General features: G+C 39.6%; 1 protein-coding gene across 4 annotated transcripts in view; it reads left to right on the forward strand.

The window, feature by feature from the left end:
• Positions 1 to 13205, forward strand: part of NEDD4 (NEDD4 E3 ubiquitin protein ligase) — a 193645-nt gene extending 180440 nt beyond the window's left edge. For all 4 annotated transcript variants that reach the window (XM_079910495.1, XM_079910494.1, XM_079910493.1 and 1 more), the window contains 5 exons: positions 699 to 758; positions 844 to 951; positions 1607 to 1703; positions 9493 to 9565; positions 10249 to 13205. In XM_079910495.1, coding sequence (XP_079766621.1) covers positions 699 to 758; positions 844 to 951; positions 1607 to 1703; positions 9493 to 9565; positions 10249 to 10351 — 441 coding nt within the window. In that variant the 3' untranslated portion in view covers positions 10352 to 13205. The remainder of the gene's footprint in view (positions 1 to 698; positions 759 to 843; positions 952 to 1606; positions 1704 to 9492; positions 9566 to 10248) is intronic.
• The last annotated feature ends 3954 nt before the right edge of the window (positions 13206 to 17159 follow it).

Raw genomic sequence — 17159 nt, forward strand, 5'->3', positions numbered from 1 at the left:
AACAATATCGTAGTGCAGAGAAGTCAAATAAGATAGGGAACTAAAAAGCATGTAGTAGATGTAGCTGCAGAGCTGTCTTTGAGTTTCTCCAGGACACCTTCAGGGAAGCATTGATGAAGAGGTCAGATTGCAGTGGTTGAGGGATAGATGGGGATGAGCGAGGGGATTTGGAAATGCATAGTAACACTGTCCAGAGTGTGGAGAGCAGAAAGAGGGGCTTGCTCTCTTGTTTTGTTTTTAAGGTAGATAAGGCTTGAACAAATTTAGATGCATCAAGAGTGAGCTCATAAAGGTTTAGTGATGACATCCTTGAGGAAGCAGATGAAGCACAGAGAGGAAGTGGTCCCTCTCTCCACAGCAGTGGGGAGGAGACCCTCATGGATGTTGGTGCTGGTTGGTATGTGGGGATGCAGAAGGTTGAGGGAATTCCATCCTGCAGAATTGCCTCTATTTTCTCTCTCAAGTAGAAATTACCTGCTGTAAAGAAGGGGTGACATGGAGGAGGAGGAGGCTTAAAAATTGTGGGGAAGTTTTAAAATAGCCACTTTGAGGAATCAGTGAGAGAACAGACATGTATCCTTTCTTGCCAACACTGAAATGTCAGTTAAGAGCCCATGAATGTATAGTGGAAGAAGACGAAGTATGGGATTGTCCATTGACCCCACTGACCCGGATTTTAAATATATTCTTTCTACTAGGGATTTTTTGAACTGATACCACAGGATCTCATCAAAATTTTTGATGAAAATGAACTAGAGGTAAGAAATATTGTTCATATCTTAAAACAGGACTTTTGTTCCCATTATTTTTCATGTCTACAGTTTGACATTTCTTATTACGTAGCTTCTGATGTGTGGCTTGGGAGATGTCGATGTGAATGACTGGAGAGAACACACAAAGTACAAAAATGGCTACAGTGTAAATCATCAAGTCATCCAGTGGTTTTGGAAGGTAATGGAAAGCTTCTATTTTCATAAATTACTCTTCAGTAGATTCAGTCATATTTAACTATACTAATGGATCACATAGGGATACGACAAAAAATATATATAGCCCTGCCAAAATTATCTTTGATGTTGTACTGTATACGTTTACCTTCTGGAATATGGTTCCAACCTCCATGCATATTTTTAGATACGTAAAATGTGCAGCATGTAGTAAGCGGCAGTGACAGCTGAGATAAGCACTTGATTCCTTACTAAAGTTGGGACTCTTCAAGGGAACTTGTACTAACCTGCAGTGTATTCTCTGGGACTCCTGCATGGCTCCTTGGAATGTGATTTTCCATCTTATACAGAAATGTGTATGCTACTCAATAATACCAGTAAATAACAATTTTTTAAAAGCCGTGAGTCACATCTGAGAGGAAATGTTGTCACTTTATTAGGCTATAATCCCATTCTAAAGAGTTACCATGTAGCCTTGGAAATGAAGTTTCAAGAACTTCGTGAACCACCCATAAGCACAACTTGAACTAAAAGAAACATGCAAATTTCATAAGTGATCATTAATGCTCTAACTAACTTCTGATAGCATATTTTTCAGGATAGTTTTGTTACCGTTTTTTCGCAGTGATGTTCCTAAGTGCTGCTTTTATCTTTTGCAGGCTGTTTTAATGATGGACTCAGAAAAAAGAATACGATTACTTCAGTTTGTCACTGGCACATCCCGTGTGCCTATGAATGGATTTGCTGAACTGTATGGTAAGGATTTCCATCGATCATTAAAAGATGGAGCTTATGGCAGTTGTCTTTTTCATGGCTGACTAGTCTTCAGGCTTCTATCATTTATACAAATATTTAGCTTAATTTTAAAAATTAAGATTTTAAAATGATTATAATTCGATACACTGAAGTAGGTCAAAATAGATGTACACCTTCTAATCAGATAGCAAAGGAGAAAACTGCAAACATGAAGTGACTCAAGTTACTTCCCGTTCTTGAATTTTAAATTTGATTCCCACCCTGCATTCCATTGCAGAAAAAGCATTGCCTGTAGTGTGATGGTTTAGGGCAGGCAGCGTGTAAAGTTCCACAGGGTGTTAATAAGCGTACAACAAAACACAGAGAGTATCGTAGTAGAGTACATTTGGGGGAAAGAACGGACTAAATGAAGTTAAATATTCTGTTTATTGGAATGACATTTACTTGCTTTTAAAGATACCAAGAAGAACAAATCTTTCAGAGAAAGTAGAGCCAAGATTGGAGCCCTACTGTCCCCTCCTTGGTCAACCTGGTTTCCTTGTTAAGCTTCATTTATATCTGTTTGCAGAACCTGTCAAGCAGTTGCCACTTCTCCACCTAGAGTAACCACTCCCAGTAGGAAGGCTGAGACAAGAGCTTTGCTGCTCACCAATGTGCTCATTGGAAAGACAAATCCAGTTAAGCAGGGCAAACACCCCTTCCATCTCTAGATCCAGTGCCCTCTTTTATGCAGCCCAGGCCTACAGCCGTCCACTGATATAATGAATTTTTTGGAATTTGGGGGAGATATCCCACACACAGGTCCAGAGTTATTAGTGTTAGACTATAAATTCAAATTCTTAAGGGTTTACAAAAGAAGTAGAAGTTGCTTCAGAATGTTAATATTGAAGTGCAGTATTATCTAGCCAATAAAAAGTATGTTACATTTTTTTAACATCTTTATTGGAGTATAATTCCTTTACAATGGTGTGTTAATTTCTGCTGTATCACAAAGTGAATCAGCTATACGTATACAGATATCCCCATATCCCCTCCCTTTTGTGTCTCCCTCCCACCCTCCCTATCCCACCCCTCTAGGTGGTCACAAAGCACTGAGCTGATCTCCCTGTGCTGTGCGGCTGCTTCCCACTACCTATCTATTTTACATTTGGTAGTGTATATATGTCCATGACACTCTCTCACTTCGTCCCAGCTTACCCTTCCCCTTCCCCGTGTCCTCAAGTCCATTCTCTACGTCTGCATTTTTATTCCTGTCCTGCCCCTAGGTTCTTCAGAACCTTTTTTTTTTTTTTAGATTCCATGTATATGTGTTAGCATACAGTATTTGTTTTCCTCTTTCTGACTTACTTCACTCTGTATGATAGACTCTAGGTCCATCCACCTCACTACAAATAAATCAATTTCATTTCTTTTTATAGCTGAGTAATATTCCATTGTATATATGTGCCACATCTTCTTTATCCATTCATCTGTTGATGGACACTTAGGTTGTTTCCGTGTCATGGCTATTGTAAATAGTGCTGCATTGAACATTGTGGTACATGACTCTTTTTTTTGTTTGTTTGTTTTTGCGGTACGCGGGCCCCTCACTGCTGTGGCCCCTCCCATTGCAGAGCACAGGCTCCGGATGTGCAGTTTCAGCGGCCATGGTCACGGTCCCAGCCGCTCCGCGGCATGTGGGAATCTTCCCGGACCGAGGCACAAACCCGTGTCCCCTGCATCGGCAGGCAGACTCTCAACCACTGCGCCACCAGGGAAGCCCATGACTCTTTTTGAATTATGGTTTTCTCAGGGTAAATGCCCAGTAGTGGGATTGCTGGGTCATATGGTAGTTCTATTTTTAGTTTTTTAAGGAACTTCCATACTGTTCTCCATAGTAGCTGTATCAATTTACATTCCCACCAACAGTGCAAGGGGGTTCCCTTTTTTCCACACTCTCTCCAGCATTTATTGTCTGTAGACTTTTTGATGATGGCCATTCTGACCAGTGTGAGGTGATACCTCATTGTAGTTTTGATTTGCATTTCTCTAATGATTAGTGATGTTGAGCATCCTTTCATGTGTTTGTTGGCAATCTGTATATCTTCTCTGGAGAAATGTCTATTTAGGTCTTCTGCCCATTTTTGGATTGGGTTGTTTGTTTTTTTGATATTGAGCTACATGAGCTGCTTGTATATTTTGGAGATTAATCCTTTGTCAGTTGCTTCGTTTGCAAATATTTTCTCCCATTCTGAGGCTTGTCTTTTCATCTTGTTTATGGTTTCCTTTGCTGTGCAAAAGCTTTTAAGTGTCATTAGGTCCCATTTGTTTATTTTTGTTTTTATTTCCCTTTCCCTAGGAGGTGGGTCAAAAAGCATCTTGCTGTGATTTATGTCATAGAGTGTTCTACCTATGTTTTCCTCTAAGAGTTTTATAGTGTCTAGCCTTAAATTTAGGTCTTTAATCCATTTTGAGTTTATTATTGTGTATAATGTTAGGGGGTGTTCTAATTTCATTCTTTTACATGTAGTTGCCCAGTTTTCCCAGCACCACTTATTGAAGAGGCTGTCTTTTCTCCGTTGTATACTCTTGCCTCCTTTATGAAAGATAAGGTGACCATATGTGTGTGGGTTTATCTCTGGACTTTCTATCCTGTTCCATTGATCTATATTTCTGTTTTTGTGTCAGTACCATACGGTCTTGATTACTGTAGCTTTGTAGTATAGTCTGAAGTCAGGGAGCCTAATTCCTCCAGCTCTGTTTTCTTTCTCAGGATTGCTTTGGCTATTCCGGGTCTTTTGTGTTTCAATACAGATTGTGAAATTTTTTGTTCTAGTTCTCTGAAAAATGCCATTGGTAGTTTGATAGAGATTGCACTGAATCTGTACATTGCTTTGGATAGTAGAGTCATTTTCACAATGTTGACTCTTCCCATCCAAGAACATGGTATATCTCACCATCTGTTTTTATCATCTTTAATTTCTTTCATCAGTGTCTTATAGTTTTCTGCATACAGGTCTTTTGTCTCCTTAGGTAGGTTTATTCCTAGGTATTTTATTCTTTTTGTTGCAATGGTAAATGGGAGTGTTTCCTTTATTTCTCTTTCAGATTTTTCATCATTAGTGTATAGGAATGCAAGAGATTTCTGTGCTTAATTTTGTATCCTGCAACCTTACCAAATTCATTGATTAGCTCTAGTAGTTTTCTGGTGGCATCTTTAGGATTCTCTATGTATAGTATCATGTCATCTGCAAATAGTGACAGTTTCACTTCTTCTTTTCCAATTTGTATTCCTTTTATTTCTTTTTCTCCTCTTATTGCCGTGGCTAGGACTTCCAAAACTATGTCGAATAATAGTGGCAAGAGTGGACATCCTTGTCTTGTTCCTGATCTTAGAGGAAATGCTTTCAGTTTTTCACCATTTAGAAAGATGTTTGCTGTAGGTTTGTCATATGTGGCCTTTATTATGTTGAGGTAGGTTCCCTCTATGCCCACTTTGTGGAGAGTTTTTATCATAAATCGGTGTTGAATTTTTCAAAAGCTGTCTCTGCATCTATTGAGATGATCATATTGTTTTTATCCTTCAATTTGTTATTATGATGTATCACACTGATTGATTTGCATATATGGAAAAGTCCTTGCATCCCTGGGATAAACCCCACTTGATCATGGTGTATCAACTTTTAATGTGTTGTTGGATTCTGTTTGCTAGTATTTTGTTGAGGATTTTTGCATCTATATTCATCAGTGATACTGGTCTGTAATTTTCTTTTTTTGAGTATCTTTGTCTGGTTTTGGTGTCAGGGAGACGGTGGGCTCATAGAATGAGTTTGGGAGTGTTCCTTCCTCTGCAATTTTTTGTAAGAGTTTGAGAAGGATGGGTGTTAGCTCTTCTCTAAACGTTTGATAGAATTCACCTGTGAAGCCCTCTGGTCCTGGGCTTTTGTTTGTTGGAAAATTTTTAATCACAGTTTCAATTTCATTGCTTGTGATTGGTCTGTTTCTATTTCTTCCTGGTTCAGTCTCAAAAGGTTGTGCTTTTCTAAAAATTTGCCAATTTCTTCCAGGTTGTGCATTTTATTGGCATATCCTTGCTTGTTGTAATCTCCCATGATCCTTTGTATTTCTGCAGTGTCAGTTGTTACTTCTCTTTCATTTCTAATTCTGTGTCAATTTTGTTTATCTTCTCAAAGAACCAGCTTTTAGTTTTATTGATCTTTGCTATTGTTTCCTTCATTTCTTTTTCATTTATTTCTGATCTGGTCTTTATGATTTCTTTCCTTCTTCTAACTTTGGGGGTTTTTTTGTTCTTCTTTCTCTAACTGCTTTAGGTGTAAGGTTAGGTTGTTTATTTGAGATTTTTCTTGTTTCTTGCGGTAGGATTTTATTGCTCTAAACTTCCCTCTTAGAACTGCTTTTGCTGCATCCCATAGGTTTTGGGTTGTCGTGTTTTCATTGTCATTTGTTTATAGATTTTTTTTATTTCTTCAGTGATCTCTTGGTTATTTAGTAGAGTATTGATTAGTCTCCATGTATTTGTATTTTTTACCATTTTTTTCCTGTAATTGATATCTAGTCCTATAGTGTTGTGGTCGGAAAAGATACTTGATACAATTTCAATTTTCTTAAATTTACCAAGGCTTGATTTGTGACCCAAGATATGATCTATCCTGAAGAATATTCCATGAGTGCTTGAGAAGAAAGTGTATTCTGTTGTTTTGGGGTGGGATGTCCTATAAATATCAATTAAGTCCATCTTGTTTAATGTGTCATTTGAAGCTTGTGTTTCCTTATTTATTTTCATTTTGGATGATCTGTCCATTGGTGAAAGTGGGGTGTTAAAGTCCCCTACTATTATTGTGTTACTGTCAATTTCCCCTTTTATGGTTGTTAGCATTTGCCCTATGTATTGAAGTGCTCCTATGTTGGGTGCATAAATATTTACAATTGTTATATTATCTTCTTGGATTGATCCCTTGATCATTATGTAGTGTCCTTCTTTGTCTCTTGTAATAGTCTTTATTTTAAAGTCTATTCTGTCTGATATGAGAATTGCTACTTCAGCTTTCTTTTTATTTCCATTTGCATGGAATATCTTTTTTTCCATCCCCTCACTGTCAGTCTGTACATGTCCATAGGTCTGAAGTGGGTCTTTTGTAGGCAGCATGTATATGGGTCTTGTTTTTGTATCCATTCAGCCAGTCTTTGTCTTTTGGTTGGAGCATTTAATCCATTTACATTTAAGGGAATTATTGATATGTATGTTCCTATTACCATTTTCTTAATTGTTTTGGGTTTGTTATTGTAGTCTTTTCCTTCTCTTGTGTTTCCTGCCTAGAGAAGTTCCTTTAGCATTTGTTGTAGTGCTGAATTCTCTTAGCTTTTGCTTGTCTGTAAAGGTTTTAATTTCTCCATCGAATCTGAATGAGATCCTTGCTGGGTAGAGTAATCTTGGTTGTAGGCTTTTCCCTTTCATCACTTTAAATATGTCCTGCCACACCCTTCTGGCTTGCAGAGTTTCTGCTGAAGGATCAGCTGTTAACCTTATGGGGATTCCCCTGTATATTATTTGTTACTTTTCCCTTGCTGCTTTTAATACGTTTTCTTTGTGTTTAAGTTTTAATAGTTTGATTAATATGTGTCTTGGCATGTTTCTCCTTGGATTTATCTTGTATGGGACTCTCTGCGCTTCCTGGACTTGACTATTTCCTTTCCCATATTAGCAATGTTCTCAACTATAATCTCTTCAAATACTTTCTCAGTCCCTTTCTTTTTCTCTTCTTCTTCTGTGACCCCTGTATTTCAAATGTTGGTGCGTTTAATGTTGTCCCAGAGGTCTCTGAGACTGTCCTCAATTCTTTTCATTCTTTTTTCTTTATTCTGCTCTGCGGTAGTTATTTCCACTATTTTATCTTCCAGGTCACTTATCCTTTCTTCTACCTCAGTTATTCTGCTATTGATTCCTTCTAGAGAATTTTTCATTTCATTTCATTTATTGTGTTGTTCATAAGTGTTTGTTTGCTCTTTAGTTCTTCTAGGTCCTTGTTAAACGTTTCTTATATTTTCTCTATTCTATTCCCAAGATTTTGGATCATATTTACTTTCATTACTCTGAATTCTTTTTTGGGTAGATGCCTATTTCCTCTTCATTTGTTTGGTCTGTTAGGTTTTTACCTTGCTCCTTCATCTGCTGTGTATTTCTCTGTCTTCTCATTTTGCTTAACTGTGTTTGGGGTTCACAGGCTGCAGGTTCATAGTTCCCGTTGTTTTTGGTGTCTGACATCAGTGGGTATGTTGGTTCAGTGGGTTGTGTAGGCTTCCTGGTGGAGGGGACTGGTGCCTGTGTTCTGATGGTTGAGGCTGGATCTTGTCTTTCTGGTGGGCTGGACCACATCCAGTGGTGTGTTTTGGGGTGCCTGTGAACTTATTATGATTTTAAGCAGCCTCTCTGGTAATGGGTGGGGTTGTGTTCCTGTCTTGCTAGTCGTTTGACATGGGGTGTCCAGCACTGTAGCTTGCTGGTTGTTCAGGGGAGCTGGGTCTTAGTGTTGAGATAGAGATCTCTGGGAGAGCTCTCACCAACTGATATTACGAGGGGCTGGGAGGTCTCTTGTGGACCAATGTCCTGAACTCAGCTCTCCCACCTCAGAGGCTCAGGCCTGACACCTGGCCAGAGCACCAAGATCCTGGGTCATCCTGGAGAAGATGGGCTGAAGCCAGGAGAAAGCTAGATGATGGGAGACCCGTCAGAAGGCTTGTTTGGTGAGGTCAGGCAAAGGATGGTGACATTCTGTACCCAGGCTTTACTCGCGAAGGGGAAAGGGGTGCCTCCGGAAGCCAAGTGCGAACTTCCACGCAAAAGTATGTTACAGTGATATTGGTTGACTTACAGGAAGTTTTCCAGATGGATTGTTTAGGTGAGAGAATCAAGAGGAAAGGAAATATGATTCCATGCTATGGAAAACACAATGACAAAAGTACTGAAATTTTAACTGTATGGATAATTGTGATGGGTGATGTGTGAAAAGCAATGCTTTTTGAGAAAAGAGTAATATGGAAAATTTAGGTATTTTTAGTGCTGCTTCTGACAATTATCCTCACACACACATATTTGGATATGAGTCTAAGACATCAGAGAAGTATGGAAGGTGTCTCATCATGTTGTCAGCATTGATGACCTGGGAGGTTGGAGGAATTTGAGAATTGGAGAAGGAAGAGCTAAGCAAAAACTCCAAAGGAAAAAAAAGTTTCTAAGAATGTCCATAATGAGAGGAAAATGTAGCAGGTATAACATGATCCCATGCACATAAAATCCTATATAGATGCACATGCACAAAAAGATTCATGATAGGATGTTTACTCAGATTTAATGGTGGAATTTCAGGTTGTTTTTGCATCTTTCATTATATAATCTCACTGCAAAAAAAATAAAGCAATGGAGAAAAAATAATCAGAAAAAGCTGTTTTCAGTGGGACTCAAAAACACACATTTTCTGTGTACCTATGACAGAGGTGGTATATGGAAATGCAGGGCTAGGAAACAGCAAAAGCCCCGTCAGACACACAACCGCCACCCCCTGCCCCAGGGCAGAGGGATACTGTGGTCCCAAATGCACTGATAGAAGAGGAGACCTCATTTCATGGCTGGACAGTAAAGTCATCAGGCCCAGGACAACATTATTTCTTCTGAGTTTAAAGCAACTAGATGTTCTCTGTGTGTTTAAGTTCTACATTAGCAAAAGCGAGTTGTGAAATGCCCAGAAATTCCTGTAAGACAAATTGAAACCAAAGCAACTCTTCTTCCTTGTAGGCTCAAACGGACCACAGTCATTTACAGTTGAGCAGTGGGGCACCCCTGAGAAGTTGCCAAGAGCTCATACATGGTAAGCAGTTTCTCTGACCCTAGAGAACAAGTCCTCAGGGACAGAACGTCCTCTTACAGTCTGAGTATGGAAGGTCTAGTTCCCTCTGTGCTGTGTTGGTGGCAGATATGGAGGGGGAGGGGGGAGAGGAGAGGAGGAGGGCCGGGAATCAGCCACACCAACCCAGGAACAGCTGTTTCTTTACTGGGCAGGCCTGAAGACCAGGCAGCTGAACACTGGAGAGACCCATCTAAACTTCTGACCCGGGGACATCCCTGGCGGTCCAGTTGTTAAGATTCGGTGCTTCCACTGTAGGGGGCACGGGTTCGATCCCTGGTCAGGGAACTAAGATCCCAGATGCCACACGGTACAGCCAAAAAAAAAAAGATAAACTGTTGACCATATCTTGCTTCCATCACATGAATGATGATCCATCCCAAGAAGGACTAGAACATTCCATTTTGAAGGTTCCAATGACAGGAGCCCAGACGTTTGGAGATCAGGGTGGAGGTGAGAGGTCACCACCAAGAATTCCTGGGGAGAGTCCACACCTAGAGTCCAATCCTAAACATTCCTTCTCCCTGAGGAGAAAAGGTCTTTTCGTGTGGTTGAAACATAGCGCGCATAGCTGCACCATGAACAGTTAGCCCTGGGAACTCGCTTTGTCAGTGTCTGCAATAACCAGCCCCTCTCTGTCCTTTCAGCTTTAATCGCTTGGACTTGCCACCGTATGAGTCCTTTGAAGAATTATGGGATAAACTTCAGATGGCCATTGAGAACACTCAGGGTTTTGATGGCGTCGATTAGATTACAAGTAACCATCTATGGTGTTTTACTGCCGCTCTTTTATAAGCAAAATCTTGACTTAAAATTTTCCGGGGAACTTCTAACCCTTGGCCATTGATGCTTCCCAGATATTGGAGAAAATCATGTCAAAGAATTAGAAGAAATAGTATGACAACTTTTCCATTATTTCATTCACTTATATAAGGTGTTGCTTTTACGCAGTTGTTTTGTTCTATCTTGAGTTCACCCTCTAGTATAAAAGTCCTGTGTGCCTGAAATCGTGAGTGTTGTCCTTGACATTTACCTCTTTTACAGTATTTGCCAGGCAGTTTCTTAAACTACTGAAATTATAACTGTGAAATATTTGTGATAAGTGTCATGTGTGAAAAGTTTGATGCTTTTTGAGAAGGAAACGGAAATTGGGGGAAAAAACTTTAATATTGAGTACACTACAATATAGTCAGTGCTGCCTGCAGCTAGTTATTATTTTGTAGACCTGCCTACTGCACATTACTGCCCAGATTTTTGGAAAAATCTTAGAAAGTATGTTACCTATATTTTTAGTCAACTGATTCACTTGCAAAAAGCTGCTTACTTCATTTTAAAAAGCATTTGGCTTTTGTTAATATGCGGTTTTACTAAGCAAGGTGGTTCATAAGACGTGAAGCAAATTCAAATTTGCGAAGGGTTAAGGTATTAACGCCTCCCTCTTGCCTGTATATCCTTATGGCTCATTGGTAGAGTCATCACTCTTTACTGTGTTAGTTTAGTTAAAAGAATTCCTTCTTCAAACTAAAGCTTGACAAAGCAGTATTCCTAAATAAGCCTTGAAGAACTAAGTTAAATGTATAATACTTGCCTTTACTAGTCATTCTTTACAGTTGCACAATTATGTAGTAAATATATGTTTACAGGGTTTCTTATGTTTACAGATTAAGCTAATCTCTGCAGTTGCATTTTTATATTTTTAGTATTTCACTTTAATCAAAAAACCAAATAATTTGTTAAAAATAACCAAAGAATAGTTATAAGGCATAATTTGTATTAAATTACCACATTTCTTATGCTTTTTTAAAAACCTGTTTACTATGAAAATGTTTTGCTATAAATCCAAAACTCTTTAGGCAAAATGCTACAGATAGACCCCGACTTGAACCAAACTGAAGTACATAAAAATCCTGTGCATGTATTCAGTGAAGGTTTACTGAATGCCTGCGATGTGCATAGCTCTGTCTAGGCCCTGGGGTGAGAGTCGTCAGCTTCAAAGAAATCTAGCTGAGTCCCCATCCTCAAGGAATTTAGAGATGTGTAAAGGAATTTTCAAACAATCAAAAGTCAGTCGGGGTGAGCAGAAGGCAAAAGGGAAAGTGTTCCAGTGCCCCTGCAAAGATGAGTGTGCCAAGACTGTATTTATATATTTTATACCTACATTGGAATGATTATATAGAAAATGCTCTTGCAAAAAGATAAAGCTGTTTCTCAATATGGTATCTTCGTGATTTAGGGGTAATTGTAAATATATGTTATTAATCTTCTTAAATACATACATATATATATATATGCATACTCTGAGAGTTGTAAAAAGTGCATCTGGCTCTTGGTTAAAGTTTGTTGGGGTCTAACACGATGGGTACCATTCAGCACGTAGTAGGGATGTCCCATGTGACAGAAGCAAAACCACTTTCCAAACAGCACATCAGCAGCTCAGCTTAGGGAGAGTAATTCACAGATCTAGGTACCCTGTGTCTAATCTTCACCTTGCTAACTAGCATTCAGGGGAGACCACCAGGTGTAGCCCTAATTTTATCTCTTACCAAATGTTTAAACTGAAGCAGCATACTTCACCTCTCCGGGCTCCTGGTTCTTCACCTGTCAAAGGAAAATAATCATGCACACTCTCATTGTCATGTAAGATTATTGTAAATTCCAGAAAGATGCTTTGTAAAGTATCACACGATCAGAAGGTGCTTTGCACTGACCATCAGATTTTGTCAAATCAGGTGTGAACACGAACTACACTCCCAAAGAAAAATCTCTTCATTTAAAAATAAAATGACTGCTGACAGACAAGGAAGTAGAAACATCTCTGATATTGAATATATACAGATATACATATGCATGTTTATCTGTACATGGATCTTACCATCAGAATTCATTTTCTCCACATGAGCAAAGTAATATTACTATGGGCCAATGCATTTTGGAATGTTCTCATTATGTAGAACTGAATGTGAAAACTATTTTTGTTAAAACAAGATTTTACCACATGATTGTTTAAATCTCGCTTCTGTGAAATACAGCAGATATCAGAGCTTGAGAAAATATAAAGCTTGCCTTTCGTCCGATTCATTCACGTGGATGATTCTGTGACTCAGCTAAAACAGGGTGTTAAAGAGACCAGACACTCCCACCAGCCCCCAGCCGCAGACCATCATCTCCCAGGTGTGCACTGATGGTCCAAAAGGAACCTGTATCGAGCCACACAGCCCCTCATCCCAGATAGCAAAGTTTCTCAAATGCATTCTACGGCTGGAAGTAAAATAGGGTCATTTACGTAAAGCAAGGACGTCGGGTTTTTTTTAGAGTTATAAGCACATAATTTTAGCCTATTATTTTCTCTGTAATCAAATTTTAACAGGCATAAAATTGTGCTACAAATGCATTTCATCCTAATTTAAATGGTTATTTCTTTTCATTTTTTATTTATAATGCTGAAATTATTCCAGAGAATTATCAAGTTAAACAATTCGTTTGGATTATAAGCCACTTGACATTGTTTTTTAAAATCTTCTCATATGGGAAAAAGATATCAAGATTAATGTATCAAAATTTATTGCATACTTTAAAATATAAAACCATTTTTTAAAATCTTGATGCCACAAATAAAGTTCTATTCTAGTAAAAACAGAAACTGTGATTCATTTTCAAATAGAAATGTTTCCAAGCCATTATCCTTAGCCAATAGCTCTTGATCTAGTTCTCTGCAGCAATGCATGAAATTCTCAAGACAACCTTGAATTGATAGCAGGTTACCTAGCATGATTATAAACTCTTAACCACAGAGAATCTCCATTTTACAAACAGGTCCTGTTCCCAAAATCTGGTTGTTAGTAAAATATACAGAAGGCAATATAATAATAAAGTTACAAATGGACTGGATTTCAGACTTGCTGTTGTTCATTCCAGAGACCAGCCATGGAACCTATTTATAACATTGTTTCTATGAGAAGAGGAATTCCAAGTGTTACTTCAGAAGTAAGTATCTTTTCATCCTTCCTCTGAACTCCTGGAAGTTTCCCAGTTAGAAGGGAATCCAACACCCTCACCCCCAGTCAGCCCTAGGAAGGTGCTGTTCCAGCCCTGTTTCTGCCAAAATCCAGACTAGTTGTAATCTATGGGGTCCAGACGCCTGCCTTCCCCGCTTCCACCCTTCCAGAGCTCACCAGCTCGGGCGGTAGCTAGCCGGCACCGTGCCTCCCCGTACAGGAAGTCCTTGCTTTGCTGTCCATCAGGGCAGGCACACTCCTTTTTATAAAGGATATTATACTAAGTGTTAGAATCGCAGGACCTCACTGTGAATAGTGGGCTTCAGTAGATTTGTGTGTATTTTTCTTGAGCGTTAAAGAATATCGCTAAATTAGCGGTCTGTTCGGTTCTGCCAGTCTCTTCATCTGCAATCCATCCTATGCGGTCCCTCCATCCCACACCAGTGTTTCCTTTCTCATATACAAATCTGATCAGGTTACTCTGCCAAAAACGCTCTGAAAGCTCCCCAGAGCCAGAAGGAAGAAGCCCAAACCTGTTGGCATGAAATGCAGTCTGTCCCCAGCTTAATGCACGAGTTCCACCTTCTATCGTACCCCACTCAGGCACCCTGCCCTCCACCCAAACCATGCCTCCCTCCAGCCCTTAATCACTGAAAACTTCTCTGCACCTGCTTATGTCCACTTGCAGAATCACTCCTCCTCTTGGAGCAGTGGAAGGGTGCTGTGGCCTGGCAGTTGGTACCTAGTAGCATGAATGGGATCGTATATTGCTGTGTTTGGTGTACATAATTCTCGCCTACAAACTTGGGCAGCTTGAAAACAGGGACTTCTTTGTATACATTTTTAATATGTTCATTCTCCAACACATAAATACAATGTGAGTATTGTTTGTGTATAGACCCAGTGCACATGTATTGAGCACCTACAGCATCCCTGGCCCTGTGCAGTGATACGCAGGAAGCTCTGTGTATAGGGGGATGATGGGAACTGTGAAAATACACATGCAGAGAAGGAGCTTGACTGAGATCCTGCGGAGCACCAGGGTCTGCAGTAAACACGTTACGTGGGTCCCATTTAATCTGCATAAAAACTCAGTGAGGCAGGTTTTATAGGCTCAAAAAGGACAAGTAATACACCTGAGGCCACACAGCATATAAACTCAGTGGATTATGAACCACAACAAAAAAAAAGAAAGCTGTAGAATCCCATCAGCAAATTACCAAGGTGTATTCGTTTTCTGTTGCTGCATAACCCATGACCACAAAGCTAGCAGCTCAAATCAACACCCATTTATCATCTCACAGTTCAGTCAGTCATTAACTCCACATGGAATCTAAAATATGACACAAATGGGCTTATCTACAAAACAGAAACAGACTCACAGACATAGAGAACAGACTTGTGGTTGCCAAGGGGTAGGTGGGGGAGGGAGGGATTGGGAGTTTGGGATTAGCAGATGCAAACTGTCATGTATAGAATAGATAAAAGACAAGGTCCTACTGTATAAACTATATTCAGTATCCTATGATGAATCATAATGGAAAAGAATATGAAATAGTGTATATATATGTATAACTGAATCACTTTGCTGTTTAGCAGTAATTAACAGAACACTGTAAATCAACTATACTTGAATAAAATTAATTTAAAAATTAACAAAAAAGAAATCCACATGGGCTCAGCTGGCTTCTCTACTTAGGGCCTCACAGGCCAAAACCAAGGTGTCAACCAACCGAACTCTTAGCTGCTTCAGTGATTCTTCAGTTGTTGACAGAATCCAGTCCCTTGTGGCTAGAGTTCTGAGGTCCCCATTTGCTTGCTGGCTGTCATCTGGGGACCAGTCTAACCTTCTACAGGCCACATACATTTCCCATCACTTGGCTGTTACATCTTCAAGCCAGCAATGGTGTGTGCAATCCTTTTCATGCTTAGAACCTCCCTGATGCCTCCTTTTGCCGTCCTCTCTGCCACCAGGTGGAGAAAATTCTCACTTTCCAGGGCTCACTTGATTAGTCCCACCTCTATCATCTCCCCTTTTGAAGTCGACTGTGCTGTAGGCATAACACAGTCGTGGGGGTCACGGATTGCAGGCATTTGGGCCTTGAGCTTTTGGACCATTTGTAGAAATTCCACCTCCCACACAACCTAAAAGTAAAGGGTGGCAAAGGGTTATGGAGATGTGGCTTGAAAAACACTTAAATGTATCTAATTTTATAGTTCGTGGTTCAGGGTTCCATTCTTTACCAATGAAAAGCCTGATAAATGAATGGTACTATCAGCCGGTGGATTCATCTTCAGCAGCTGTGAATTCACGAATCACCACTCAGGTTTGTGGTTTTCTCAGTGGCATCAAGGTTGAATTGGCCTGAAATTAGATTCAACTCATCCTTAGAAGCTTCCTTATTATATAAAAGAGAACTAGATCATCGCTGCTCTTTTGTTTGAAGGATTGGTATTCCTTCCCATGAAGTTATGTTCAGGATAATGATGTGAGTGCAACTCAAAACAGAGCCGAAAGCAAAGAAAGCCATTCACAGCCCAGAGTTGCTGATCATTTGCTGGCTCTCAGTCTCCAGAGAGAAGGGGAGGGGCGGGGAGGGCCTCTGGATGCCCTGAGCGAGCACGCAACTCTGGAGCAGAGGGTTCGCCTTGGGAAGGTAACCAGAGACTAAAGCCATAACTGTAGGCTGTTGAGGATGCTCAATTCATTGTTCAGATCCTGACCGAAGTTCTCTTATGAAAAATAATTACTATAAAGGCAAACCCCATACCTTCCTAAGAGTTGTTTCTGTTTAACATATATTTTATAAATGAGAAACTCAAGCATATTCTCTCCAGTCAGTAAGAGGTAATGAGCAGAGTTAGCTAAGGATAATCTGTTTAAACAAACAGGGTTTTCATGGATGCTAGACTTGAAAACACGATCCAGATCAATGACATGGTTAATACTCAGTCACTGTGCATTAGCCCAGGGATAAACTTCCAGACTTGAAGACAATGAAATAGCTCCAATGGGATGACCAAATTCTCAATGATGAAGGAGGAGTAGCCAGCTAGCTTTGCTTTGCTTTTTCAGTATTGCTATGTGTTGTAATGTTGCAATGCTTGTGGATAAATGTTGACGTTGTGTGGTTTTAAGCTACAAGGAATTCAGTAATGTTTTATCCTTGTCTGCATCTTCAAAAGAAGTGTGAGAAGGGAAAAAAGAAAGCTCTGTTAACTCAGTTACTACCAGAACTCTGAATATCTGTGGTTGCCCCTATGAGTCAATTTACATACTTTCCCTCATTGCCATCTGGGGACAATGTGGATAGGAATTTGGGCGTTATCATCAAAACATCTAATTACTCATTTAAGCATCGCTAGGGGTGGGAAAGAAGGAACACATAGCACATACTGCAAGCCTTTGGAAGGTATATTAAGACATTTAAGACTGAGCCAAGGTCTAGTCCAGCATTGTCCAATAGAAATATAATGCAGGTGACATGTAATTTTAAACTTTCTAGTGGCACATTTTAAAGAGTAAAAAGAGATAAATGAATTTAATAGTAATAATGTATCTA

This window comes from Stenella coeruleoalba, assembly GCF_951394435.1.
Source record: "Stenella coeruleoalba genome assembly, chromosome: 2".
In the NCBI taxonomy this organism is placed as follows: domain Eukaryota; kingdom Metazoa; phylum Chordata; class Mammalia; order Artiodactyla; family Delphinidae; genus Stenella; species Stenella coeruleoalba.